A 27,322-nucleotide genomic window follows, 5' to 3' on the forward strand; every position below is an offset into this window, starting at 1 on the left:
ATTTTATACAGGTATATTATATCTAAGAGTCATGAAACCTTAGATGTTCATGAAACCTTAAAACAGAAATGAAAGCAAGAATTTTTAAATGCTGAGCAAAAAGAGCTCAGGGACAGTGCCCAGACCCTGAGTTCAAGACTCACAACTGACAAAAAAAAGAGAGTCTCGTGGATTTTTCTGCCACAGCTGGCTTTGAACCATGATCCTTAGTTCTCAGCCTCCTGAGCAGCTAAGATTACAGGAGCTCCTGACTAGAGTAAGTACACTTTTTATTTTTTGGGATCCGGTCGTGGGGCCTGAACTCTGGGCCTGGGTGCTGTCCCTCAGCTCTTCAGCTCAAGGTTAGCGCTCTGCCACTTGAGCCACAGCGCCACTTCCGGCTTTTTTTTTCTTTTTGCTTATGTGGTGCTGAGGAATTGAACCCAGGGCTTCATGCTTACAAGGCAAGCGCTCTACCACTGAGCCACCTTCGCAGCTTCTATAAGTACACTTTTTTGCCTTTAGGTTTTGTTTGGTTTTGAGTCTTTTTTCTGTTGTCACAGTAAGTGATCATGTACTTGTGATGCAGAATGACTTGAGGCCAAACCAAATCTTTTTTTGTTGTTGTCTCACTTTGAACCCAAAGCAAGCCTCGAACTCTCGATCCTCCTGCCTCCACCTCGAGTGCTAGGATTGCAAGCACATACTAACAAAGGCCAATTTAAAAATAGTTAACATGAACTGGCTTACAAACTGGGTTCAAAGACCTGTTCTGACTCTAAGGAGCCTTGTGACTTGTGTTAAATTATCTACTCCTTATTTGTAAAATTTGGGATAATCAGAATACTTACTCATAGCATTATTATAAGAATTAAATGAAGCAATTCATTCAGCAATTACTGAGGGCCTTTTATATGCCAAGCATTGTTAGGCACTGGAGAGTACAGTAAATGCATGCATGCATCCATTCAGTGAACCTGAACTTTTTTTTTTTAACTCTAAAAGCTCTTAAAAACAGGCTTGGGATTGTATGTAGAAGTACGTTTTTAACTGCAGAAGCAAGAATGAATTATTTATCAGGACTCCAAGATCATGGAGCTGAAATGCTGGTGAGTACCCAACAGTATCCAATTACAGGAGCACTGCTCATAGAGGATCAGAAGCAGTACGCCTCCCAGGTGATTCAAAGTGTGTGCAGAACAATTTTTTACACTAGCACTCGTTCCTAAGTGTTTCAATATTTCTTCCAGAAATATTGAACAATGCTCATGAAACCTTAGAACAGCAATGAAAGCAAGAATGTTTTTTAAAACTGCTGTGTATCTAACATGCATATTTATTAATAGCAGTGATAATTTTTCTCTAAATAAAAGACTTTGCGGACTGGATACTGCTACCCTCCCCCAAGAATTACAATTCCTAAAGTATTTATTTTTTTAAATAAGCTTCTTATTGTGAAAGTGTTTATTTTTATCAGTTTAAAAATCAATAATGAGCCAGGTGCCGGTGGCTCACACCTGTAATTCTAAGCTATTTGGGAGGCTGAGATATGAGGATCCAGGTTCTAAGCCAGCCTTGACAGGAAAGTCTGTGAGACTCTTATTTCCAATTAACCACACAAAAACAAAACAGAAGTAACGAAACAAAACAAAACAGAAGTAAAACTGTAGCTCAAAGTGATAGAGCACTAGCGTTTTGCACAAAAACTCAAGGACAACACCCAGGCCCTGACTTCAAGCCCCAGGATCAGCAAAAAAATTATTTGCTTTTTTTTTTTTTAAGTGCTGGGGAGAAAACCTAGGTTTTTGTTTGTATTAAGTACCTGGTCTGCCAGTGAACCCAGGTCTCTGTTTCTAAGCCAAGAGACTACTGCTAGGATACATGGCAGGTAGTATAAGAGAAGCCTGCAAAAAGCAACTAACTAGACTCTCCATTTCCCCCTAAAGTTGGCCTGGAAGCCAGTAAAGTAAGTGACTGGAAGAAATTCACTTAACATTCAATCTTGTCCAAACTATTAGCCATTCAAAATGTAGCAAGGTAGTTGACTGTGAAACCAAATCGTCCTCTAGTTCATTAATTTGTCTTCACCCCTTTCAGAGAAATAATCACCGCATGAACCTTTCTCATTTGTTTCACTGTGTTTTGGCGCTTCCACTCATCGGCCCTAGAAAGGGCGACTTGTCTCACCAGCGTCCAGCCATGCACTGAGGTATTCATACAGGAGTCGGGAAGCCTGGCTTGCAAAATCATTCGGTGCCTGACTGCACAGACACCACATGCGAGCTTCTCCAGCGCTTCCCCCAACCCCGCATTCCTCTTCTACCTGAATTGGTCAGTGCGTGTGTGTTAGGCCTCGAACTCAGGGCCTGGGCCCTGTCCCTAAGCTTCTGTGCTCAAGGCTAGCGCTCTACCACTTGAGTCACAGCTGCACTTCTGGCTTTGGGTGGTTAATTGGAGATTGAGTCTCAGACTTTCTAATGGGGGCTGGCTTTGAACTGTAATCCTCCAATCTCAGACTCATGAATAGCTAGGATCAGAGCCACAAGCCACAGGCGCCCGGCTGAATTGGTACTTTTGTTGGCCTGAGTAATGTTGTAATTATTCAAATGGTCCTTGAAATGAAAAGCAGTCCCCCTCCACACCTCTAGAAAAGCTCGCAATACACTCGGCTGATTGCTTTATAAGATTCGTTAATAACCGCCTTTATCATACGCGTACTTCCTATGAAATACATAGGTAAGCCGGGACAGGGAAGCGCTCGTGATCGCTCCAAGGCTCGGGCGGGATCTGATGGACCGTGTGTTCTGGGCGTCCTTTCCACCCACGACGGGTGAACCAGTCCATCACTCGTGGAGCCGCGCGCAGGGAGCGCACACAGTTGCGGGGACCGTGGGGAATCGCGCTCTGCTCGCGGATCCGCTCTCCGCCTGCCCCATAGAGCTCGCCCCGGGCTCCACTGGGGTCGCACCTTTCAGCCCAGACACCCCGCACCTGCCGCGCCCGAATGGAGGGAGGGAGGGCGCGGGCCCCTGCTCACCGCCGCTGCGGACCCTGCTGCCGTCGCCGGCCTTGGTGAGGGCGCTGCTCGAGCAGCCCATCGCGGATGCGCAGGCGTGGGTCCCGTTCCGGATCCCTGATCCTGTGCGCACAGCCCCGGGAGCCGCCGAACTTCTCGGCGCTTGGGCTTGGAGCGCAAGCGCGCGGCGAGGCGCTGGGCGGCAGGGGCGCACCTGGACACCTGGCGAGCCGGGCGCAGGTGGAAGGTCCCAGGAAGGCCAAGCTGCCAGCGAGCTGAGCGCTAGAGGAAGCAGAAGAGAGCTAGAACTAGGAGGACGGAGGAGGCAGGTGGGGAGTAGGGGAAAATCAGAGGGGAAGGCCCCCCCACCCCCCCGACGGTGCCGGGGTTGGTGTCAGTCGGGAGAGTGAGTCTGGGAGAGATCATCGGAACTGTCCATCGCTAAATAGCCAGCCAGGGGAGGCGGCCGCTGTGGCCAGTGGCTACTGATTGGTGGACTTACTCTCTTACATAACTCCACTAGTCACCACAAGGAAGTTGAACATAGATACCAAACTATTTGACCTACCCTTCATATTCAGTTCGCGTCAACTGGCCCATTTAGAACTACCCATCCTGTACCTTGCCACCTTTTAGTTTTTCATCTGCACTCATGCACGCACGCGCGCGCGTGCACACGCACACACACACACACACACACACACACACACACACACACACACACAGTCTTGCTTTGTCCTCTCTTTCCCACCCCACCCCCTTTTTTTTCCTGGGCTTGACCTCAGGGCCTGAGCACTATCCCTGAACTTCTTTTGCTCAAGGCTAGCTAGCACTCCTCCATTTGAGCCACAGCGCCACCTCTGACTTGTTCTGTTTATGTGGTACGGAGGAATCGAACCCAGGGCTTCATGCATGCATGCTAGGCAAGCACTCTACCACTAAGCCACATTCCCAGCGACATTTTTTTATTTTTAAAATAGGCCAATCCTTTTATTGCATATTGTTGAGTTTGACTCTGGGTTAGTTTAATTTGTTCATGATTGGGTTCAGGTGATACTTCCTTGGCTGCAATGTCTGTGAATTTCTGTGGAGAAACAAGATATCAATTCGTTCTATTATGGGACAAAGTTAAATGTTTAACTTTTCCTTTTTAGCAGTACTGGGGTTTGAACTCAAAGGCTGGCTCTAGGCAAACACTGTGGCACTTGAGACATACCCCCAGTCATTTTGCTTTTAGGTTTTTGTTTTCAGATGAGATCTTGTATTCTTATCCTGATTGGCCAGTCTACAATATCCTGGTCCTCCTACCTCCACAAATACTGTTAAGTATTTGGGATTACAGATGTGAGCCACCACCTCGCTTTGATCAGTTAGTGGAGATGGTATGCCTTCCAGATTCTCCAATATTAACAGTCTCTGTTTCACTCTTTTTAATTTGCGGAGAGAGGCTACCAGGCCCAAGCAACTCTCTTGGTTCTCATTAGACTCCCAAGCACACATTGTTCTCACTTGGATCAATTATTACTGTGATGGGTAATGAATTTTTTCTTATAATTCTATTCCTTCTATATTTATCAACTGGCATTCTACAATAAGGAAGCACTTTCCCCTTTTCTCTAATAAATAATTTATATCAGTAAACACTTGTGAATTCTAACATTATTCAATGTAAGTTATATCACCATCAGTAACTTGCTACAACTGCTCTAGCAAATTCCAATCAACAGCTACTGGCCACAGACTGAGTGTTTTAAACAACAGAAACTTATTTCCCTACAGTTCTAGAAGTTAGAAGTCCAAAATCAAAGTGTCGGCATATTAGTTCCTTCTGAGGCCTCTCTCGTTGGCTGGTAGATGGCTATCCTTTGTGTGTCTCACTTGGTCTTTTCTCTGTGTCTATCTGTATCCTAATAAACACCTTTTTATTTTTTTAAACACCTTTTTATAAGGCCAGAGATCTATTAGTTTAGGGACTTTTCTGACCTCGTTTAACCTTACTTACCATGTCTCCAGATACAGCCACACTAGGAGTTAGTGAGTTCAACATGAGTTTGGAAGTAGGGAAATAATTCAGCATACAACAGACTTCTCCTACTTAGCATGTATTTTTTAAAATTAAAGTTGCATTTACTCTAGTGAAAATTTTATAAAGTTTCTTTCTACAACAGTGTGCTAATTCACCTGTTAGTAAATAGGTAACTTGAAATTCCCTTATTCCTAACGATCCCATGCTAACACAGGGTCCCCTCTTCTTTGGTCATTTTTTTAGGAGTTGTCTACTGTATCTCACTTATCAAGGATAATTTGTCAGCTAAGCCATAGTGACTACAGTATTATTCAGAGGAGGCATTTATGATCAGGTGAACAATAATAATAGGACCTTAAGGGGATTAGTAAGTCCTTCTCCTGAACCCATGCTTGATAAATAGTTTCAGAAATAAAAGCTCCAGGAACAGGACCATGCATGCACTCAACATCACACTCCTTGCCCCGGCTTACCTGGCTGAGCACCCAATTTACCATCAAGAGCATGAATAATCAAATTAAGTATGTGAAATGGTAACATACTGTGAAATGCTAACATACTGGGATGCATGGGATCCAGAATCCATCTCGTGGAACACAGAATGGCCCTTCTGGGAGACAACAGATAATCTCTAATTAGTTTTTCCTACCATCACATCTCTGTTAGCATCATGTATCAGAGTGCTTACCATCAAGTCATTACACATCCTTAACCCAGTCTAGTGTGTACCTGTAGTCCCAACTACTTGGGAGGCTGAGGCAGGAGGAACACTTAAATATAGGAGTATGAGACCAGACTGGGATTCATAGCAGACCTACAGCAGAGAAGGAAGAAGCATCAAAATCTCCATCAGACATTGCATTGCATATTGTGTCATATCAAAGAACTTATTTTATTGTGAGATAAGGAATGTAATAGGTAAGTTTCTATATGATTTACTGGTCTTTCCCTTTACTTCATCTATCCAGATGCAGCCATGCTTCTACAAGGATGGCAGAACGATATATTTAACACTCAGATATGACACCAGATAAGATTGAGATGATTATGGTTTACAGTGTGCTCTCGTAATGAACTGGTGCAATTTCTCATGTAACCAGAATATGCAGATGAGTCTTCTACTCCTTGCTTCTTCTTTTGTTGAATTGAAAAATTAGTTGTCTTCTTGAGCTTGTTTCTGTTGCTTACAAGTATTTAGACTGATACACTATGCTTGCCCTACTCCTTCCTCACTGTTCTTTTCAACAATTGTGTCTTGTTCAGTCTTCTTAGATAATTAGCTTGATAATATCTGATGACTGATACTGTGGTTTAAAGGTCTACATCACCTTGATGTTTAATGTCTGAGACAAGTAGCTAATCTTTTCACCTCTGAGGGTTCATTTTTTCTTCTGCATACATGTTTTCATTTTATCAAGAAATTGCATACCTTATTTCTTCTTTGAGTAATCAGTGATATTTTATGAAGAGCATAACAGCCTCAACCTGGATATTAACAATAAGTAATGCATATGATCCTTTTTACTGCCTGACAATAAGGGCCAGTGCACTGAACCAATGACAATCAGAGAAACTTGTTATAACTGTATGTGCATCATCTAACAAGGAATGTGGCTTGTCACTTTTAATTCTCATAGCAAGTAAAAACCAGAAAGCATAATGGGTGCAGGTGCCTGCTGAGTTATCAGAAACTTGAAACATTGATTTTGGTGAAGGAAAGTCAACGGAAAGGCAAGATAATTATGTCCTATCATATTGGTCTGCTGTTATTCTTTCGAAATTACCTTGAAATACTAGACTAGCACTCTAAAGTATTAACATCTGGATGGTCTATACAATTCTGAATGTTTTAGTACAAAGATTTTCAAACATGCAAAAGTTGCATAGGACAATGAACACCTGTATATGTTCCACCTAAATTCAATAATTAACACTTTGCTCCATTAGCTCTACTGACCTATCCATATGACCACATATTTTTGTTTGAACCCATTTGAAGATAAAAAATCTTATACTTTACCATTAAATACTTCAGCATACATCTCTTTAGAATAAGGGTATTCTGTGTGACTTGCAGTAACTTTATTTTTGGTGCTGGTCAGTGGCTTGAACTCAGGGCCTAGGCATTGTCCCTGAGCTTCTTTTGCGCAAGACTAGTGCTCTATCACTTGAGTCACAGCACTACTTCTGGCTGTTTATGTGGTACTGAGGAATCGAACCCAGTGTCCCTGAGTTTTGTTTTCCACAAAGCTAGTCTTCTACGGCTTGAACCACAGCTGCACTTCCAGCTTTTTTTTTTGGTGCTTAATTGGATTTCTTGCCCAGGCTGGCTTTGAACTGTGACCCTCATATCTCAGCCTCCTGAGCAGCTAGGACTACAAAAATTAGCCATCGATGCCTGGCTTATTAATAGGAGGAATCTTTTAACGCAAAGCTAAGCTAGCCCTGGCTGATAACCCAACCTAACCAGCTGATTTTGGAAATATCATTTTGTTGGAGCACAGCCATACCGAGTTAAATATCTGGGAGTAAGTTATCTTTTCTTTAAAGTATTGAAGACAGGAAACGTGGAATCATGAAACAAAACACTCAGAAAAGTTATTTGAAGAGCTTTAATCATTCTCTAAATTGGAAGTAATAACTACTCACATTGTTCTGAAGGAAACTGAATATTAAACACCTAACAATCCTAGGCCCTGAGTTCAAGGTGTCATCAGACTTCCTTGGATTTAAATGGGAGCTCTGCCACGCCCTCGCTGTGCGCCCCTCCAGTGGCCCTGTGGCTCAGACGGTAGAGCACTAGCCTTGAGCAAAAGGGCTCAGGGACAGCTCCCTAGCCCTGAATTCAAGGCCCAGGACCGGCGCGCGCGCACGCGCGTACACACACACACACACACACACACACACACACACACACTCGAGTCTGTGCACCAGCAACTGGGCGCTCGCAGGACAACAGCCCCAAAAGGGGCCGGGAAGCCGCCAGGAACGCGGCCGAGGCCTCCCGGCGCTCCGGAAGACCAAGGCTCGGACGCCGCCGGCCTGTCACCGGCCTCCCGGCGCACCGCCCACACCACCCCCTCAGGCGGCTGTTCTGGCCCTCACGCTCCGGTCCTTCCCGGCCCGCGGAGGGCGGTGGACAGAGAAACTCAACCCGGAGAACACCAAGGCCGCAGCGGGTGCGATAGCACCGCCCGAGCGCCACGTAAAGCCACCCGCACCCACCACGACCGCCGGCCGCTCAGAGCCCCCGACCGCCTCTTCCGCTTCCGGATACTTCCGCTTCCGGCGTCCCGCTTCTGCCGTAAAGACCTTTGCATTGTGGGAAATCCTTCCTTTCTCTCCACCCGGCCATCTTGTCTGCTGCTTTCGGTGAGCGGGCTCCGGCGGGCGGAGGTGTAGGTCTTGCGGGACGCCTTGCCGGTTGCATCTCCAGATCCTAAAGACCTCTGTCCTGTTGTCTGTACGTTCTAGGTTGGGAGCCCTCCCGCACCTAAGGCAGGAAGATGGTGGCCGCCAAGAAGACGGTGAGTCGCGCGTGCCCGGGTCGGAAGCCGGTTCACGTGGAGGGCGCCCCGGCCGGGCCGGGCCGATCGCAGCACGGGGCACCCCGGGGCCGCAGGCGGGAGCGCCCTGCCCTCCGTGGCCGGGCCGGGCCGGGCCGATCGCAGCACGGGGCACCCCGGGGCCGCAGCTGGGGCGCCCTGCCCTCCGCGGCCGGGCCGGGCCGATCGCAGCGCGGGGCACCCCGGGGCCGCAGCCGGGGCGCCCTGCCCTCCGCGGCCGGGCCGGGCCGGGCCGGGCCGATCGCAGCACGGGGCACCCCGGGGCCGCAGGCGGGAGCGCGCGGGCGTCGGGACGGTCTCCCGGGGCCCCGAGGGGCCCTCGGTGATTCTCGTGGAGGTTTCGTCGGCTGGGGGGGGGGGGGGAGGGGGGGGGAGGGGTGGCTCCAGAAAGCGGAATCTGGTCCTCAGGTCTTCAAGTCTGTTAAATGTTTGTTGTAGAAAAAGTCCCTGGAGTCGATCAACTCCAGACTTCAACTTGTGATGAAGAGTGGAAAGTACGTGCTGGGGTACAAGCAGACGCTGAAGATGATCAGACAGGGCAAAGGGAAATTGGTCATCCTCGCCAACAACTGCCCAGCCTTGAGGTAATTTAGTGTGAAGGGACCCGAACATGTGTCTCCGACTGTACATCTGTTGTGAATGGATATCCCGGAGTGTAAATTTATATAATCTTGAGTAGCACGAACTCAATTTTCGGTAAAACGTATTTTCACGTGGACCCTTTGCAGAATATTTACCCCCCTTGGCCTTCTGGTCCTCGGCCCTCGAATCCCTCCCCTTTTCCACTGTGGTATAATATGAACTTACTTTGGGGGAGAAATGTGACAGCAGGGATAAACAGAACCTCTACGTTTGAGGGGAGCCCAGACATGTAATGTGTTTTATATTTACAGTGTGACCAAATTTTGCTCATCCCTTTAGTCTTTTGGGGGGTGGTCGTGGGGCTTGAACTCTGGGCTTGGATGCTGTCCCTGCCCTCTTCAGCTCAAGGCGAGCCCTCTACCACTTGAGCCACAGTGCCACTTCCGGTTTTCTAGTGGTTCATTGGAGATAAGAGTCTCGTGGACTTTCCTGCTCGGGCTGGCTTTGAACCGTGATCCTCAGATCTCAGCCTCCTGAGTAGCTAGGATTACAAGCGTGTGCCACCGGCTCCCAGCTCATTCTTTTAGTCTTAAAAGGCTTTGTATGTAATAAGTTGAGTGTAGCCTCTGGACGTCCAGGATGTCAGTGTCAATTTTTTGAGCCTGTTTAATCTTGATTTTTGCTAATTTTACATCGAACCTAATGAGTATTGTAAAAACTCAATTATAAACCTTCAAGAAACTTGAAGAACACAAGCCCCTTGATTTTTGTGTGTGTGTGTGTGTGTGTGTGTGTGTGTGTGTGTGCAAATGCATAACCTGCTCATAACATTTTATTTGGGGTACCTTTAGTGAGTGGGAGAATTCAGAATTTTTATATTATCTCAAACATTTTTTAAAGCCTGCTTGGGAATTGAAGGTGACTTAAGTAGTTAAGCATCACCTTTAAGCAAAAAGCTATGCAAGAGTGTGTGTGAGGCCCTGAGTTCAAGCCCCAGTATTTTTTCAGTTTATCTTTCATAATAGTGTTTTTCCAATGTTACTGTGCGAAAGGATTGCATGGGGTTTAGTGGCCCTGAGATTCATAACTGACAAGTCTCTTTGGGCACTATTGCTTGTCTGTAGAACCACATGTTAAATGCCAAGTTTCTGAAGAACTTACCGATTATTAAAACCATTATTAGCATCTACAATACTGGAGTGTTTTGATTTGTTGAGTAAATAATATCCTTCCTATTTAGGGTTCAAAACACCAGTGGGTGATAGAAAAACGTGCCTTTTAAAGATAAAATGGGGGGCTGGGAAGATGGTTCAGTGGTAGAGTGCTTGCCTTGCATGCTTGAGGCCCTGGGTTCAATTCCTCAGCACCACATAAGCAAAAAGAATAAAGCCGAAAGTGGTGCTGCGGCTCAAGTGGTAGAGCGCTAGCCTTGAGCTGAAGAGCTGAGGGACAGCGCCCAGGCCCAGAGTACAGGCCCCACGACCGGACCCAAAAAAAAAAAAAGATAAAATGGGTTTGGGTTCTAGGTTCACTTACTATTCTGTGTCTATGCCTTCATTAAATAAAAGTGGATAGTGAGTACATAATAACCTATTTTAGAGGTTGTCATAGGAGATAAAATGTGTGTTTAAAAAGTGTTAATACTGATTTGCTTTTTTTTTTGTCAGTCCTGGGGCTTGAACTCTGTCTGAGCAAAACGCAAAGACTAGCACTACCACTTTAGCCACAGTGCCGCTTTCAGTTTTCTGATGGTTAGTTGGAGATAAGATTTTCGTGCCTGGGCTGGTTTTGAACCTTGATCCTCAAAACTCAACCTGCTGAGTAGCTAGGATTACAAGTGTGAGCCACTAGTGCTCAGCCTGATTTGCTTTTATATAATTGTCATGCCTCTCCATGAACAATAAATACTATCTTAAAACATACAATAATAGTTTTCAAGAGTAGCAGGTGGTATAAATAGTGTGACAGTCACTTGGTATGGTACTTATTTGCCTTGTTTTTGGTTCCCTAAGGAAATCTGAAATAGAATACTATGCCATGTTGGCAAAAACTGGTGTCCATCACTACAGTGGCAATAATATTGAACTGGGTACAGCATGTGGAAAATACTACAGAGTATGCACACTGGCTATTATTGATCCAGGTATGTTTTTCATACTATAGAATCATTTTCTCTCAACACTATAGAAGTGTTCCTAGTATTACAAATGTCTTTCGTTCTTGGTTTAAGATCATGAGAGTTTGGATAGAGTAAGAGATGTTTGATGTCCTTTTATTTTGAATGAGTGTCAGTATGTTCTTGGCTTTATAATAACTGATTTTGAGATTATGATTTCATTTGAAGTATCTAGAATGTGAAATTATAAAGGAGTAATAATCAATGGAAGTAGAAAAAAATCTATGTGCTGCCTTAGAACAATAAAGTTAGGTAGAGGGACTATAAACCTATATAGTCTTACATTTCAACCTTTTAGTTAACCAACAAAATGTTGCGAATATTCTCGCTGTTCTGATTTTGTAATAATCAGGACAGGCTAAACATTCGCTACACTAAGACCATGCATGTGTCCCCAGATCTAGGTCTTTTCCCTAGGCCTGGTTTTATAAATGCTGGTGATAAACCTGATCTAATTTACCACAATAATTTTATGTGATCATCCAGTGGTTCAGATTCTAAGTTATATTTGACCTTAAGAAAAATGCTGGGTAGTTGGTGCTATTGTGGAGATTGGTTTAAAGAATGTAGCCAATGTAGGCAAATCTGATTAGCCAATAGCATTAGATAAATTGTAAAATTGCTGTTTTTATTTTTTAGGTGATTCTGATATCATTAGAAGCATGCCAGAACAAACTGGAGAAAAGTAAAGAGTGCACAATTTTTCTTTAATAAAACTTTCCAGAGCTGTTTCAAAAACATTGTATGTATTTTGGTTCTTTTCTTTATAACTTTTTGTTTCCTTAACACTTCTCCTGAAGGTGGGATTTGCTAGGAGAAGGCAATTGGATGTGGTAGCAAGGCTTCCATTTTCATGCTGTTTTTTATAGAGATTGCACTGAAAAGTTGTTAGCCAAAATCTGAGAGACCAGAATGTGTTTTAGACAGGGTATTTCCTGATTTGGGCGTCTTTACTTACACATAATGAGCAATCTCAGTGATGGGACCTAAGTCTAAACTTGAATGTACCATGAAGAATGTAACTTTTTTTTTAATAATATGTAACATTTTTTTAAGAATAAAAAATTTGCCAGACAGTGGTGGCTCACACCTGTAATTCTAGCTACTCAGGAAGCTGAGATCTAAGGATTGGGTTTTGAAGCCAGTCTTGGCTGGAAAGTTCATGAGACATATCCAATTAACAAGCAAAAAGCCACAAGTGGAGGTGTGGCTCAAGTGGTAGCCATCAATGAAACGAGTACAGTATTTGGACCAAAAAATTTAATCGTGTTTTTGTGTATAATAGTGCTATTTGTGGGGCTGTTGTACCAATTTGAGATAAGGTGACAGCATTGCTTTTGCGAAAATTAGGTAATATGAATAATATGTCTTATTTTGAATCAGCTATGATGGTCCTCTTCCTCCCTTTCTTTCCCTCCCATACACTGGAGATTTATGAAGGCTTTTGGTCTCCCTGAAAATGGGTTGAGGTATGGAGTGAACCAGGGCTTAACCTGTACTCTGACTTATGACTAGTTTAATAAAAGTGCAAACTGGGCTGGGAAGGTGGCTCAGTGGTAGAGTGCTTGCCTTGCACGCTTGAGGCCCTGGGTTCGATTCCTCAGCACCACATAAGCAAAAAGAAAAAAGCCGGAAGTGGCGCTGTAGCTCAAGTAGAGCGCTAGCCTTGAGCTGAAGAGCTGAGGGACAGCGCCCAGGCCCAGAGTTCAGGCCCCACGACTGGACCCGTCCCCCCCCCCCCAAAAAAAAGTGCAAACTAAGCGGGGTTTTTGTGTTTGTGGGGGGGGGGGGGTTGTTTTTTTTGTTGCCAGACCTGAGGTTTGAACTCAGGGCCTGGGTGCTGCTATGCCTGAGCTTTTTGCTCATAGCTCTCTCTACATGACCCATAGTTCCACTTTGGGTTTTTTTTTGTATTTTATTATAGATAAGAGTCTTAGGAAACCAGACACTGGTGGCTCATGCCTATAGTCCTACCCACTCAGGAGGTAAGATCAGAGAATCTGGGTTCAAAGCCAACTGGAGCAGGAAAGTTTGTGAGACTCCTTATCTTCAGTTAGTCACCAGAAAACTGGAAGTGGTGCTATATATAACTTAAAGTGGTAGAGCATTAGCCTTGAAAAAGAGTTCAGGGCCAGGCACCGGTGGCTCACGACTGTAATCCTAGCTATTCAGGAGGCTGAAATCAGGATCACAGTTCCAAGCCAGCTCAGGCAGAAAAGTCTGTGAGACTTATCTCCAATAAACCACTAGAAAACCAGAAGTGGTGCTGTGGCTCAAGTGGTAGAACACTGGCCTTGAGCTTGAAGAGTGCAAGAACAGTGCCCAAGCCCAACGAACCACAAAGAAGAGAAAAAGAGCTCAGGGATGGCTCCAGGCCTTGAGTTCAAGCACTACAACCGACAAAAAAGATAAGTCTTATGGACTTAGGTTGGCTCCAAACCTTGATCCTGAAATCTCAGCCTCCTGAGAAGTTAGGATTACAGAGGTGAGCTACTGGGGCCTGGCTTAAACAGTTTTTGTTTTTGCTTGGTCATGGGGCTTGAACTCGGCCTGAACGCCGTCCCTCAGCTCTTCAGCTCAAAGTTAGCACTCTACTACTTGAACCACTGGGCCACTTCTGGTTTTCTGAGTAGTTTATTGGAGATAAGAGTCTCACGGACTTTCCTGCCAGGGCTGGCTTTGAACAATGATCCTCAGATCTCAGCCTCCTGAGTAGCTAAGGATTACAGGCGTGAACCACCGGTGCTGGGCTGGACTAAACAGTTTTGAGATACAGAATTTACCATTTGAGGCATTGAATTCATGTTTAAAATTCTGGAGCATTTTCTGTTCAGGTTTTTTTAAACCAAGAATGCTCAACTTCTATTAGGTTTCTCTTTTTTCCTCCTCACTTCTAGCAGTTCTAGGGTTCAAACTCAGCTTCATACTTGGTAGGTACATAGGTGATTGATCACTTGAGCTACACTCCCAGCTTAGCTTTTGGTTCCTTGTTGATACTGGAGCTTGAACTAATATCCTGGGCTCCGTCATAGCTAGCTCTACACGTGAGTCACAGTTCCACTTCCAGCTCTTTGGTGATTAATTGGAGATAAGAGTCTCCAGACAGCTGAGCGTTGGTGGCTCTCGCCTGTAATCCTAATACTCAGGCTGGAATCTGGTTCAAAGCCAGCCCAATTAACTACCAGAAAATCAAAATGGTAGAGCACTAGCCTTGAGTGAAAAAGCTCAGGGACTACCCAGGCAGTGAGTTATGTCCCATGACCCGCAAGAAAAAAAAGTTACTTCCTGGGCCTAGCTTCAAACCATGATCTTCAGATGTAAGCCTCTTGAGTAGCTAGGATTACAAGTGTGAGCCAGGAGCATCCTATACTTTTTGCTGGTTATTTTGGAGAGAGTTGAGGACTTTTCTGCCTGGGCTGACCTCAGTTCCTTTGGATCCAAGCCTCCTGAGTAGTTAGGATTACAGGTATAAACTATTGGTGTGAGGTTGTATTCGATGTTTGGGTTCATCCTTTTTTTTTTTTTGGTCATGAAGCTTGAACTTGGCCTAGGCACTGTCCCTTGAGCTCTTCAGCTCAGGGACTTGAGCCACTATGCCACTTCTGGTTTTTGGTGGCTAGTTGGAGATAAGAGTCTTACACACTTTCCTGCCTGTGCTGGCTTTGAACCAAGATCCTAGATTTCAGCCTCCTGAGTAGCTAGGATTACAGGCATGAGCCACCAGCACCTGGCTTTTGAGTTAATAACTGTCTTGATGTTTACATTTAAGTGCTATCCTAAGCTGAGTGCAGGTAGCTGATGTCTGTAATCCTAGCTACTCAGGAGGCTGAGATCCAAGTATGGCAGTTCAAAGCCAGCCCTGGCAAGAATGTTCTTGAGACTCCAATGTGTCTCAAATAGTAGAGAGCCTACCTTGAGCAAAAAAGCTAAGGGACAGTGTTCAAGCCCCCAGTATGGGCACAAAACAAAAGATGCTATCACAAAAGAGAAGTTGAATAGAGCTTTGATAAGGATCTTTCCTGAGGTGGTACAGTGGTTGGATCACATATACTTGAATGACTTCAGAGAAAGCATACATCTTCAATAAGTATTGTTAGATTGCCCAAGTACATTTTATGCCATTCAGTCCTATGTTAGCTTGCTTAGTGTTGAGCTATTACATTTCCCTAAAATAGATCCTATGGGAATGCTTTCTCACATAGGTTAACATCTTTGCCTCCCGAGTAACTTGGATAAAAGGTGTGAGCCGTTTCACCCTACTTCAGAATTTTTTTAATCTTTTTTTTTTGGGGGGGGGGGTGGTCCGGTCGTGGGGCCTGAACTCTGGGCCTGGGCGCTGTCCCTCAGCTCTTCAGCTCAAGGCTAGCACTCTACCTCTTGAGCCACAGCGCCACTTCCGGCTTTTTTCTTTTTGCTTATGTGGTGCTGAGGAATCGAACCCAGGGCCTCAGGCATGCAAGGCAAGCGCTCTACCACTGAGCCACCTTCCCAGCCCTTAATCTTTATCTTGTTAATAGTTTTTTTTTTTTATAGCATCTTGTAAATTAATCAGGTAAAGAACAGAAGCCAGCTGAGTGCTGGTGGCTCACACCTCAGGAGGCTGAGGTCTAAGGATTGAAGTTCAAAGCCAGCCCAGGCAGGAAAGTGTGAAACCCTTATCTGATTAACAACCAGAAAGCCAGAAGTGGAGCTGAGTCTCAAAGTGTGCTAGCCTTGAGCAAAAGCTCAGACTGGGACAGTGCCCAGGCCAGGTCCCATGCTGGGGCGGGGCGGGGGGGTGGGGGGGGAATAGGACACAGAAAACAGCTCTTCAGCTCAAGGCTAGCGCTCTACCTCTTGAGCCACAGCGCCACTTCCGGCTTTTTTCTTTTTGCTTATGTGGTGCTGAGGAATTGAACCCAGGGCCTCATGCATGCAAGGCAAGCGCTCTACCACTGAGCCACCTTCCCAGCCCTGTAATAGCTAATGTTTAGCTATACCTCCAGCTTTATTTAGTCCTTTTGACAGCCAAAGAAGATAGTACCATTAGCCTTGTTTTACAGATGACATCAAGGTATAGGAAGATTATGATAAATGATAATTCAACACCTTTATACAGGTGGGGAAAAATGAAAAAATCAAATTTTAAATGAAACTTAGATATCTTAGGTTAATTTGTAAATGTTGATGGACTGGTTAGAGGCTTGTTTGCCGTGTGTCTTCCCAGCTCCCAACTGGTAGAAATGTGTTTATAGTAGTTTGAACAAGGCTGTGGAGGAGTGAGTCAAGCCACTAGAGGGAGCTTGAACACAACAGTGAAGTACCAGAAGCAAAGCCTGAACAGGTGATACCAAAATGCCTATCAACTTAAACAACTGTTTCTAATGAAAACCTCCCTTCAGGATCAACTTCATTACTCAGATATAAACTCAAGATTTAGGGTTTTTATTCAACAATGTTTATACCTGGGAAGATTCGTGACTTTTAGAGGAGGTTGAGATGTTTTCATTACCATTCTGCCCTTTGGAGGACATTCTAATGAGAACAGGTGTCCGGATTTTTAAAATTTTTTAAAATTGTTTTGGTAGTAGGGCTTGAACTCAGAGCCTGGGTACTGTCCCTGAGCTCTTTTGTTCAAGGTTAGCACTCTTAACCACTTTGAGCCATGGCTCCACTTGCGGTTTTCTTGTGGTATTTGGAGATAAGAGTCTCACAGAGTTTCCTGCCTGGGCTGGCTTTTAACTGTGATCCGAAGATCTTCCCAAGTAGCTAGGATTACAGGCATGATCCACCAGCACCTAGCTTCTGAATATTTCAGTGTAAGCAGATTTAAGGTGTTTTGTTTGTAAAACATCCTTTAGACTCCAAAATTCATTGGCTTCCTGGGAAGGGTGTCATTGTGTTTATTGTTTCTTATTGAAGTACCCACTTAGCAGTGCTTTTTGCTCTAAGTACCTTGTTGAAGTAGAGTCACTTTTGCCTTTCGGGTCCCACTTAATTTTCCCATTTGGTTACAGCTGGTCTAAATATACATATGGAGGTCTAATGACATTTGTGCTATGTTTTAATGTACAGAAATGGTATGTTAACCTTAAAACCTTGGTTTTGGAGTTTTACTATCTTATTTATGTATATTTTGAGAATTCCCTTTCCAAGGTCTGGGTTCCCCTCTAATCATTGTTTTTGCCGGTTTTGGAGCTTAAACTCTGGGCCTGGGCACTATCCCTTTTCTTTTTGGCTCAAGGCTGGCACTGTCCCTTGAACCACAGCTCCATTTCTGTTTTGTTGGTGGTTGACTGGCTGGCATTAGACTCATGGACTTGCCTGCCCTGGCTGGCTTCCAACTGTGATTCTCAGATCTCAGCCTTCTGAATAGCTAGGATTATACGTATAAACCACCAGCACTTGGCTGACTAGATTATTCCTGATATGTAACTTTTACAGTTGGTAGTACATTTTTCTGTAGATTCCCTGTATATATGTGCTAATAAGGCCATTTAGTTAGGTATTTGTAGACTCAGTCGCTATAGATACAGTGTGTCATGCATTTTCAGTTATAGTGGACGCAGATTTACTGTCCAAAGGGATGGCCAGTTTGCATTATCATTAGTAGTGTACAAATACTTGTATTTCCATTAGTCAAACATTAATTTCTGGGGCTGGGAAGGTGGCTCAGTGGTAGAGTGCTTGCCTTGCATGCATGAGGCCCTGGGTTTGATTCTTCAGCACCAGATAAGCAGAAAAAGCTGGAAGTGGCGCTGTGGCTCAAGTGGTAGAGCACTAGCCTTGAGCTGAAGAGCTGAGGGACAGCACCCAGACCCAGAGTTCAGGCCCCACGACCGGACCCAAAAAAAAAAAAAAAAAATCATTTCTGCTAAGCCCATAGACTAAAAAATGGTATTGTTTTAGCTTTCATTTTCCTGATAACTTTTGAAATTAAAGATTTTTCTCTTATGTGTATTTGTGTATTGGCACTTTCATGTACCACATTCCTTGCATATATAGTTAAACTAAGGCCAGGCCTGGTGACATCTATAATCCCAGCACTTGGTAGGAAAGGGAGGATGATTTAGAATTCAAGGCCAGCCTCAGATTGTAAATAAAAATTTTATATGGCATGCCATTCTCGAAAGTGGCCAATTTTAATATTGTATAAAAAATTTAGCTTGTTACACAAGTACATATGTCCAATGATTTTATGCTTACAATCATATACATATCAAGGTAAGTACAAAAAAAATTAGCATTTCTGCCAGAAAAGTCATGGCTCAAGTGGTAGAACACCAGCTGTGAGCAGATAACCAAGCAAGAGCAGGGAGCCCTGAGTTCAATCCCAAGTACTACCACCTCCACCACACACACACACACACAAAAGGCATTTCCTATAGCCAGTATTGTACAGAAATAAGACTCCAACATTAGGCAGGATGAGGCAGAAGAAAATCATATCCATGGTACATTATGAAATACCTTGCATAGCTTATTTATTCTTACAATAAACCCATCTTAGAATTCTTCAGGATGTTTTGTCAGAAATAAACTATACTAAAGTTAGTGTCTACATTTTGGTTTTGTTTGTATGAAATACCAGCTTCCTTGGTGCTGGCTGTATTTTCATAAACAACTACAGCCTGAGCTGTGGGGCTGTGAGTGCCTTTCACTGTAATCCTTCTATATTGACAAACAAGTATAGAGCATTTCTAGTCTTCATCTGTATCTTAGGCGGTTTTCCAAGGCTTCCATTCGCTCTGTCATTTCTTCTAGTACATCTCAATTAAGGAAAAGGAGTATGAATTGCTCATTTCAATTTATATTCAAATACAGTTTGATTACTAAGAGTTTGTCATGATATGTAAAAGATTTGTTTCCTATTTATGTCAGATATTTGAAAACCTAGCTTGTAAGTTTATAGCACTTGATTTACATATGCTTTCAAGACAAATATAGTTCAGGTTAATCTTTTTTAAAAACATCAAAGCCAGGGCTGGGAAGGTAGCTTAATGGTAGAGTGCTTGCCTTGCATGCATGAAGCCCTGAGTTCAATTCCTCAGTACCACATAAGCAAAAAAAGCCAGAAGTGGTGCTATGACTTAAGTGATAGAGCACTAGCCTTGAGCTGAAGAGCTTAGGGGCAGCGCCAGGCCCAGAGTTCAGGCCCCATGACCAACAAAAAACAAAAACAAAAAAACAACAAAGCCAAGCCAGATGCTGGTGGCTGATACCTGTAATAGGTACTCAGGATCACAGTTTGAAGCCAGCCTAGGCAACAAAGTCCATCAGACTCTTTTTTTTTTTTTGGTCCGGTCATGGGGCCTGAACTCTGGGCCTGGGTGCTGTCCCTCAGCTCTTCAGCTCAAGGCTAGCGCTCTACCACTTGAGCCACAGCGCCACTTCCAGCTTTTTTCTTTTTGCTTATGTGGTGCTGAGGAATTGAACCCAGGGCCTCATGCATGCAAGGCAAGCACTCTACCACTGAGCCACTTTCCCAGCCCCCCATGAGACTCTTTTTCTTCGATTAGCCATTAAATAGCCAGAAGTGGAGCTGTAACTCAAATGGTAGAGAACAAGCCTAGAGCTTAAAAGCTCAGGAACAGCACGTAGGCCCTGAGTTCAAACCCCAGGACCAGCCAAAAATAAAAGCTATCAAAGCCAGCTCAATTTGAATTTGTCCTTTTTTTCCCCCTCATATTTTTTTTTCTCACACTTCTGTTGCTTATGAATTAGTTTGCCATAGCACTCTGGGAGCCAGAATTGACAGTGTTGGGGATTTGGTAAAGCGAAGATGAAAGGATCCGGCTTTGGAAAATGAACTGTGAAGTCAAAACAAGAGTAAATTTTCACCCACAATCCCCTACAAGGCTAGAGAATAGTGGCTTTAGGGTTTCTAACCCATGCTCTTTACACTTAACTATAGTTTCCTGTGAAGTAGACCTTGCATGGGGAGGGTCAGAAAGGGAGAGGAAGAGGCTTTAGAAAAGCATCTGTCTTCCCAGTAAGCTCCTTAATGCCCTCTAGCTGTGGCCCTGGCAGAATGAGAGAGAACCCACTGTCAAAAGGATTATGTTTTGCTACTTAGGGAACATATTTCCAGCTTTTAAAGAATTGCTCAGCACTATTGTTATATAAGCCCACTGGCATACGGGTGGCTCAGAAGTAAACCATTCCCTATAGACTAGCTGATGCATGCTGAGATACATATTAGCTAGCTTTAGTAAGCTTACTGTAATTTTAAGTTCAGAGAAATTGGCAGTGTGATGGATGTGTAAAAGCACCAAAGCCTCATTTCTGAATTATCCCAAAGCATTCTTTTCATTTCTAATGTTGTTTTAATGAATCATTGGATCCTGCTGTTCCCTTGGTAGAATGTGCTGATATAAAAGAACTCTGCTGCCAAAAAAATAAAAATAAACATCTGAAAGTAGCTGCCATGTGGCTTAGGGCTAAAGTTTTGGGGTTTAGATAGAAACTACCTCGTCCTCTTTCTTAGCCTAGACATATGTATACCTTGGACACCATGCCAAGCCATGCCAAGCACATGAAGCAGAGAGGGAGTTGTCTTTTTGTTGTTGTTCTTTATCTTTACATATTGCCTGGCTGACTGGCCTTAATTCTAATCTACTAGAACAGCAGATGGCAACTAGAGGGTTAAATCACTCTCATTAAGCTTGGGTTAACCTTGGCTCTGAAACACCTGTTAGGCCAGTTTAAAAAAAAAAAGAAAAGTTCTTTCCTGGAGTCCACTGTTCTTGACTTGACTGATAAGCCCACATAGTATCAATAAAGTTTCAATAGTGTTCTTTGCACTCACATAAGTGCAATATTAGAAAAGGATATAGCGCTGGGTTAGTTTTCTTACTTCTTCATTGGCAAGGTTCTGGAACATGATTAGGTTTTCACATTTGCATTGATCGTGTTTCTCTTCCAAAGGGCTTCCTAGGGAAGCAGATGAAAAGTGTTCACCTCAATGGGTCACCAGACTTCTCAGATGCATAATCACAAAACTGAATCAGCACAGAGATGAACCCATAATGAAAGAAGTGTTCAGCTTTTTCCATGTCACCAGATTTAGTTAAGCACACATGGGGAAAGGGTTGTGTGTATGTGTGTGTGTGTGTCAGTTGTGGGGCCTGAACTCTGGGCCTGGGAGCTGTCCCTCCGTTCTTCAGTTCAAGGCGAGCACTCTACCACTTTAGCCACAACACTACTATCAGTGTTTTCTGCTTACGTGGTGCTGAGGAACTGAACTCATGGCTTCATGCATGCAAGGCAAGCACTCTACCACTGAGCCACCTTTCCAATCCTGTGTGTGCTTCTAACAATGGAAGAGTGTTAGAAGATGGTGCTGTTTCTATATCTTCCTTAAAGCCCAGTTGGTTGACAAGCTGAAAAGTTAATATCAAGTTATCTTACAGCAATATTTTACTTGGAATTACCTGAAGATTTGGTTGAGTGGAACCGTTTATGCGTAGACCATGGAAGATTGTCTTCTTCGAACAGATATCTATGCTGCACTGCAAAATTAGAACAGGAAAGTAGGTCTCGGATATTTATGGTGACTGGTTCAGATTCTGTAAAAATAAAGAAAATTGAAGTCAAACCGGCTTAACACTACTGTGTGTGAAAGCAGCCATCAGCAGAATATAAAAAGCAAATAGTATTCCTAGCACTTGATACACAGCTTGTTTGCGGGGACACACTGGTATACTGAAAGCTGTCAGCAGAGACACTGGTTACCAAATATGGCTTAAAGTATAGAGTAAATCTTTGCTGTTGTTGGTGGAAAGAAGCCTAAATTGGCATCAATTAAATCTTTCTACTTCACAGCTGTAATCAGGAAGGAAATTATGGTGGAGGCATCCTCCGAAAGTTCTGCAAACACTGCTTTTTAGGAATTACCTGTTGGCTGGTGGACTTTCTGTGGAAATTCCTCTGCTGGGGAATCCTGCCTTCCATCCGAATCTTCTAGAGCTGAGTGTAAAGAGCCAAAAGCAGTTACAGTTTCTACATGCAAGCATGCCCACTTTAGAAAGCTGTTTACCTACCTGCCACCACCTAAGATCTTTTGGCTTTATTGGATAATACCAAAGAATCAAAACAGCAATTGGTTAATGTCATCATCTATGATCACGTTAGAGCAGTTTTCTCTTCTAAGAGAGAAATACATCTTCTAAAGAATACCTCCTGCCCAATGTCATGTCTAGAAAGTAAAGGGGGAAATAATGGAGTAGGGAAGTTATTGAAGAACCATGTTGTGATGGCTGCAGGCATTTCAATAGGAATGAGTAGTCCTGGGCAAAGTGTGACCTACTACTCCCAGTCCCCCTTCACCCTACAGTTCTTCCCTTCAGAGGAATAAGATACATCACCTAGACTGCATTTCACAGGCACATGAACCCGGGCCAGGAGTGAAAAAGAAAATGGGCAGAACTGCTATGTATAAGCATATTTGACTGAATGAATTGGGAAGGCATACAAGACAAAATCTGAACTGGACAGGACAGTCTAATATTCTGTAATGTAATGCACATAGGAATACACCTTTACATTTCCCACAGTGGCTCCAATTATAGGTACATCTTGAGGTTGCACCTGAACTCACTTTTATTTGCTGCTCCTGGAGCTTAAACTCTGCCTGGGCACTGTGCCTAAACCCCTTTTTGCTCAAAGCTAGTGCTCTACCACTTGAGCCACACACAGCTACACTTCTGGCTTTTTCTTTGATTAATTGGAGACAAGAGTATCACAGACTTTCCTTTCCAGGCTGGCTTCCAACCTCGATCCTCAGATCTCAGCATTTTGAGCACCTGTTTTTTTTTTTTTTGGGGGGGGGGGGGGGTTATTGTTTTGTTGATTGTAGGGCTTTAATTCAGAGCCTAGACACTGTCCCTGAGCTCTTTGCTCTACTACTTTGAGCCATAGTTCCACTTCCGGTTTTCTGGCTTCAAACTGCAATCCTCAGATCTCAGCCTCCTGAGTAGCTAAGATTACAGGCATGAGCTACCAGTGCCCAGTGTTCACTTTTATTTGTATGATTGTCTTTTGCTTAAAAGATTGCTTCTGTGTCTTGATGAGTATGAAGTATGCTGGCCTTTCAAACACACAGAGCAACTGCTCAAGCAATGGTAGTCACCATGTTTGCCTTTCCTTCTCTCTCTCTGCTTCTGTTAAGTGTTTCCAGGTATCCCTGGCCTGAGGACCATGCTTTCTTTGAGCCTGTTGAAAGAACAGACTGAGGATTTCTCCCTCCTGGTTTGTGCTGGCCACTGGCTAAGGTCTTTCTTGGGTACCTGCTACAGTACCTTCGCAGATGCCTTGCTTCAGTTTTTCACTTAACTCGCCCATGGTGCTGAAGTCTTCTGCATAGAAGAGGTGCTTGTCAGTGGGCTCTGAAGCAATCTCTTGTAGTTCTTCCTCGATAGCTTTTCCTACCCCAACAGCATACATAGTGATGCCTAGGGGCCAGAGCAAATTAGAACAAGATAGAAAATAGTGTTATCAAGATCCGAAGGTTGTGTCTACTACATTCCAAAGTTAAGTAGGTATTAAGATTGGCAAGATTGATGCTACCAACATCCATTTCTTTGCCTTTTTCCCACTTTTTTTGTTGTTGTTGTTGGTTGAGGGGTTTGAACTCTGGGTCTGGGTACTGTCCCTGAGCTCTTCAGCTCAAGACAAGCACTCTACCACAGTGCCACTTCTGGTTTTCTGGTGGTTAATTGGAGATAAGAATCTCATGGACTTTCCTGCCCAGGCTGGCTTTGAACTGGGATCCTCAAATCTCAGCCTCCTGAGCAGCTAGGATTATAGACATGAGCCACCAGCACCTGGCTTTCCCATCATTTTTATTTTGGCCCTGTGAACAAAAAGATCTCTCTCTCTCTCTCTCTCTCTCTTTCTCTCTTTCTCTCTCTCTCTCTCTCTCTCTCTCTCTCTCTCTCTCTCTCTCTCTCTCTCTCTCTGTCTCTGTCTCTCTCAGACCCTAGAGAGAAAAGAGACATCTGGAAGAGACTGGAAGCTAAGGCACCACCTGCTGCTCAGCTCTGAGGAAGCCTATTTAACAAAGTGCAACTTTTTTTTTTGCTGGTCCTGGGGCTTGAACATGGCCTGGCCACCATCCCTGAGCTTTTGTGCTCAAGGTTAGTGCTCTACCACTTGAGCCATAGCTCCACTTTTTTTGTAGTTTATTAGAGATAAGAGTTTCACAAACTTTCCTGCTAGGGCTGGCTTCAAACTACATTCCTCAGATCTCAGCCTCCTGAGCAGGTAAGATTACAGGAATGAGCCACCAGCACTCAGCAACAAACTTTATTTCCAATAACTGTCAAAAAGCTGCAAGTGGGGCTATGGCTCAAGTGGTACAGTGCTAGCCTCGAGCAAAAGTTCAGGGACAGAGCCCAGGCTCTTAGTTTAAGCCCCAGGAATGATGCATGCACGCACACGTGCGCACACACCCCTCCCCCCCCCACAAATGTGTTTATATTTCTACACTTTTATAGCAAAAGTTCCCACCGGGAATCTATATTTTAACTTCTTCAGGTGATCCAAAAGCAAACATGACTGGGAGTTGCTGTGTCCTTGTGGTTAAACAGCGTGTGCAGAATGGATTCTCCCCACTGGAGGTCACACTGGTAGGAAATCACATCATGGAGCTGGGACTGTCTCATTCTTTTTTTTTTTTTGTCAGTTATGGGGCTTGAACTCTCTGGGCCTAGGCGCTGTCTCTGAGCTCTTCAGCTAAGGTAAGCACTCTACCTCTTGAGCCACAGTGACACTTTCTTACTGAGTCTCAAGGACTTTCCTGCCTAGGCTGGCTTTGAACTGAGATCCTCAGACCTCAGCCTCCTGAGTTGCTAGGACGAGAGGCATAAGCCCCGGGCACCTGGCATCTCATTCTTAATATAACATCTCTGGAGTCCCACTCCGGCCTCTATGTGGCAGTTTACTAAAGGTGTCTAAGGGCAGTTTTCAGGAAGCCTATGCTACTGTGCCCATTGAGTGAACTTAAGAACCCCAAACCTTGAGTATTGCCCTATCTCCATCCCCTCTTACCATTGGCCTTGGCTTTACTGGCCCACTCGGAGACATCATCCTGAGCCCGTCCATCAGTAAACACGACGGCCACTCTGGGAACCCGTGTGGAGAGGGGCCTGGCCCCTTCTGCTTGTGTGAAGCTTCTCTCAAACATGTGTTTCAATGCCAGTCCCGTCATGGAGCCCTTGCCCATGTATTTCATGTGGACCACGGCTTTCTTCATGTCTCTGGCTGAGCTGAAATTTCTCAGGGTAAACTCTGTGCGGACCTGCGTGGAATACTGGAGCAGCCCCACTCGAGCAGCTTTGGGGGAAACTGCCAGGGAATCGATAATTCCAGTGACAAACTGCTTCACAATCTCAAAATTCTCCTCTCCAAGGCTTTTGGATCCATCAATCACAAAGACCAGGTCAATGGGGCCTTCAGTGCATCCTATAGGCACAAAAAGACAGTTGACAAGGATGAATCACTACAAATCATCTATGTAGAATTACACTCCTATTGGGAGCATAACCACTTTGCTTGTTACATAATACACAGGATAGACAAGAAGTGCTGAAAGGGTCACAAGGAACAATCATTTTCAAATTTTTAGTTTGATCATCAAATTGGTAAAATTGTAATCTTATTTTTTTAAATTTTATTTAGTTATTTATTTTTGTTTATATGGTACTAAGGAATCAAACCCAGGGACTCATGCATGCCAGGCAAGCACTCTACCACTGAGCCACCTTCCCAGGCCAAAATTGTAATCTTCACAAGCAAAACCATATACTAGATAAACAAATGATCTGAGAAACCAGACAACAGCCTGATCAACAGCCAGGACTAGGAGAAATTATATATACAGTGCTCTAAAGGTTTGAGTACAATTGAATAAACAATTCCGATCACTTACTCGGGGAGGGTGGCATTCTGACTGACAGTGTAATGCTTAACATTCTTCTCAGCCATCCATCCCCTCCCCTCTTGCAAGAGCATCCCCTGTAACCCAGCTTATACCAGATATTCCCTTAATATTCCAGCCCTGAATACATTCCGGCAAAGACTTGCTTATTGAGCATCGGCTTAGTACAAGGCAGAGGATACAGAAGGATTGCAATAAGTGACCAAAACAAAATGCCTGACACCACATTGCTTAAAAGCCTAATAGTGTATACTCTGTCATGCTCCATGTGGTACAGCAATTATGTAATGGTGTGTCTGTTTCTTCTTCCAGTCTGTGAGCTCTTCCTTGGTAGGGACTGGGTTTCATTAATTTCTGTGCCCCTGATGCTTGGCATACAATATTCAGTGACATAATAGAAGAATGGGGTGGAGCCGGGCACTGATAGCTCACACCTGTAATCCAAGCTACTCAGGAGGCTAAAGCTCTGAGGACTGCAGTTTGAAGTAAGCCTGGGCAGGAAAATCCATGAGACTCTAATCTATAATAAACTACCTTCCAAAAAACAGAAGTAGAGCTATGGCTCAAGTGGTAGAGCACTAGCCTTGAGCAAAAGAATCTCAGGGAGAAATGTATGCATTATCCTGCCCATGTAATTGTAACCCCTCTGTACAGTATGTTCTCAAATAAAATAAAATTAAATAAAAAAAAAAAAAAGGATCTCAGGGACAGCTCCCAGGTTCTGTACTTAAGCCCCAGGACCAGCAAAAGAACAAGGTGGCATCATTGGGCAGCAGTACCCTATTGACCTAGTAAGGCTTTAAAAAAAGTATGTCTTATTTTTTCCCCTTTCTAGTAGTGCTGGGATTTGACTCAAGGTTCACTATTGCTAGGCAGGTGCCCTACCTCTTGAACCATACCCCCACCTTAAGAATTCATTTTCTCTACACTAGAGCCTTTGAGCAACTTATAGGGCTGACAATAAAAGAGAGAGAAAAACTTTATGAAAATACTTAAGCAATTTGGGGTTGAGAAACTTTGTTATTTAGGGCTGTATAATGAAACATTTACAGATTCCTAA

The 27,322-nt window shown here is 44.0% G+C and overlaps 2 protein-coding genes and 1 non-coding gene across 7 annotated transcripts in view; 2 read left to right on the plus strand and 1 right to left on the minus strand.

Annotated features, from left to right (window-relative positions):
- Nucleotides 1-8,342: 8,342 nt before the first annotated feature.
- Nucleotides 8,343-12,085, plus strand: Rpl30 (ribosomal protein L30). The gene is made up of 5 exons (XM_042673214.1): nt 8,343-8,393; nt 8,496-8,548; nt 9,026-9,171; nt 11,182-11,312; nt 11,985-12,085. The coding sequence occupies exons 2-5, from the start codon at nt 8,528-8,530 to the stop codon at nt 12,032-12,034; spliced, it is 348 nt and encodes a 115-aa protein (XP_042529148.1). The 5' UTR covers nt 8,343-8,393; nt 8,496-8,527; the 3' UTR covers nt 12,035-12,085.
- Nucleotides 11,659-11,791, plus strand: LOC122102499. Its single transcript, XR_006146511.1, has one exon. It is a non-coding gene; the product is annotated as a small nucleolar RNA SNORA72 (small nucleolar RNA).
- A 6,365-nt stretch (nt 12,086-18,450) lies between the features above and the next one.
- Matn2 (matrilin 2) overlaps nt 18,451-27,322 on the minus strand; it is a 127,970-nt gene continuing 119,098 nt past the window's right edge. For 4 of the 5 annotated variants that reach the window (XM_042673198.1, XM_042673201.1, XM_042673199.1 and 1 more), the window contains 6 exons: nt 25,374-25,787; nt 23,624-23,776; nt 22,221-22,292; nt 21,758-21,892; nt 21,159-21,257; nt 18,451-19,087 (listed from right to left, as the gene is read on the minus strand). In XM_042673198.1, coding sequence (XP_042529132.1) covers nt 19,032-19,087; nt 21,159-21,257; nt 21,758-21,892; nt 22,221-22,292; nt 23,624-23,776; nt 25,374-25,787 — 929 coding nt within the window. In that variant the 3' untranslated portion in view covers nt 18,451-19,031. The remainder of the gene's footprint in view (nt 19,088-21,158; nt 21,258-21,757; nt 21,893-22,220; nt 22,293-23,623; nt 23,777-25,373; nt 25,788-27,322) is intronic. The other variant, XM_042673197.1, reaches the window with a different exon arrangement.

Source organism: Dipodomys spectabilis, unplaced genomic scaffold (assembly GCF_019054845.1).
Source record: "Dipodomys spectabilis isolate Male_0828 unplaced genomic scaffold, ASM1905484v1 ptg000783l, whole genome shotgun sequence".
Classification (NCBI taxonomy): Eukaryota; Metazoa; Chordata; class Mammalia; order Rodentia; family Heteromyidae; genus Dipodomys; species Dipodomys spectabilis.

Bases quoted from the DNA above. Each gene is read 5' to 3' on its own strand.
- Rpl30 (XM_042673214.1), top strand. From the start codon at position 8,528: ATGGTGGCCGCCAAGAAGACG. The intron at 8,549-9,025 runs GTGAGTCGCGCG...TGTTTGTTGTAG, and splicing joins TGGTGGCCGCCAAGAAGACG to AAAAAGTCCCTGGAGTCGAT. The intron at 9,172-11,181 runs GTAATTTAGTGT...TGGTTCCCTAAG, and splicing joins AACAACTGCCCAGCCTTGAG to GAAATCTGAAATAGAATACT.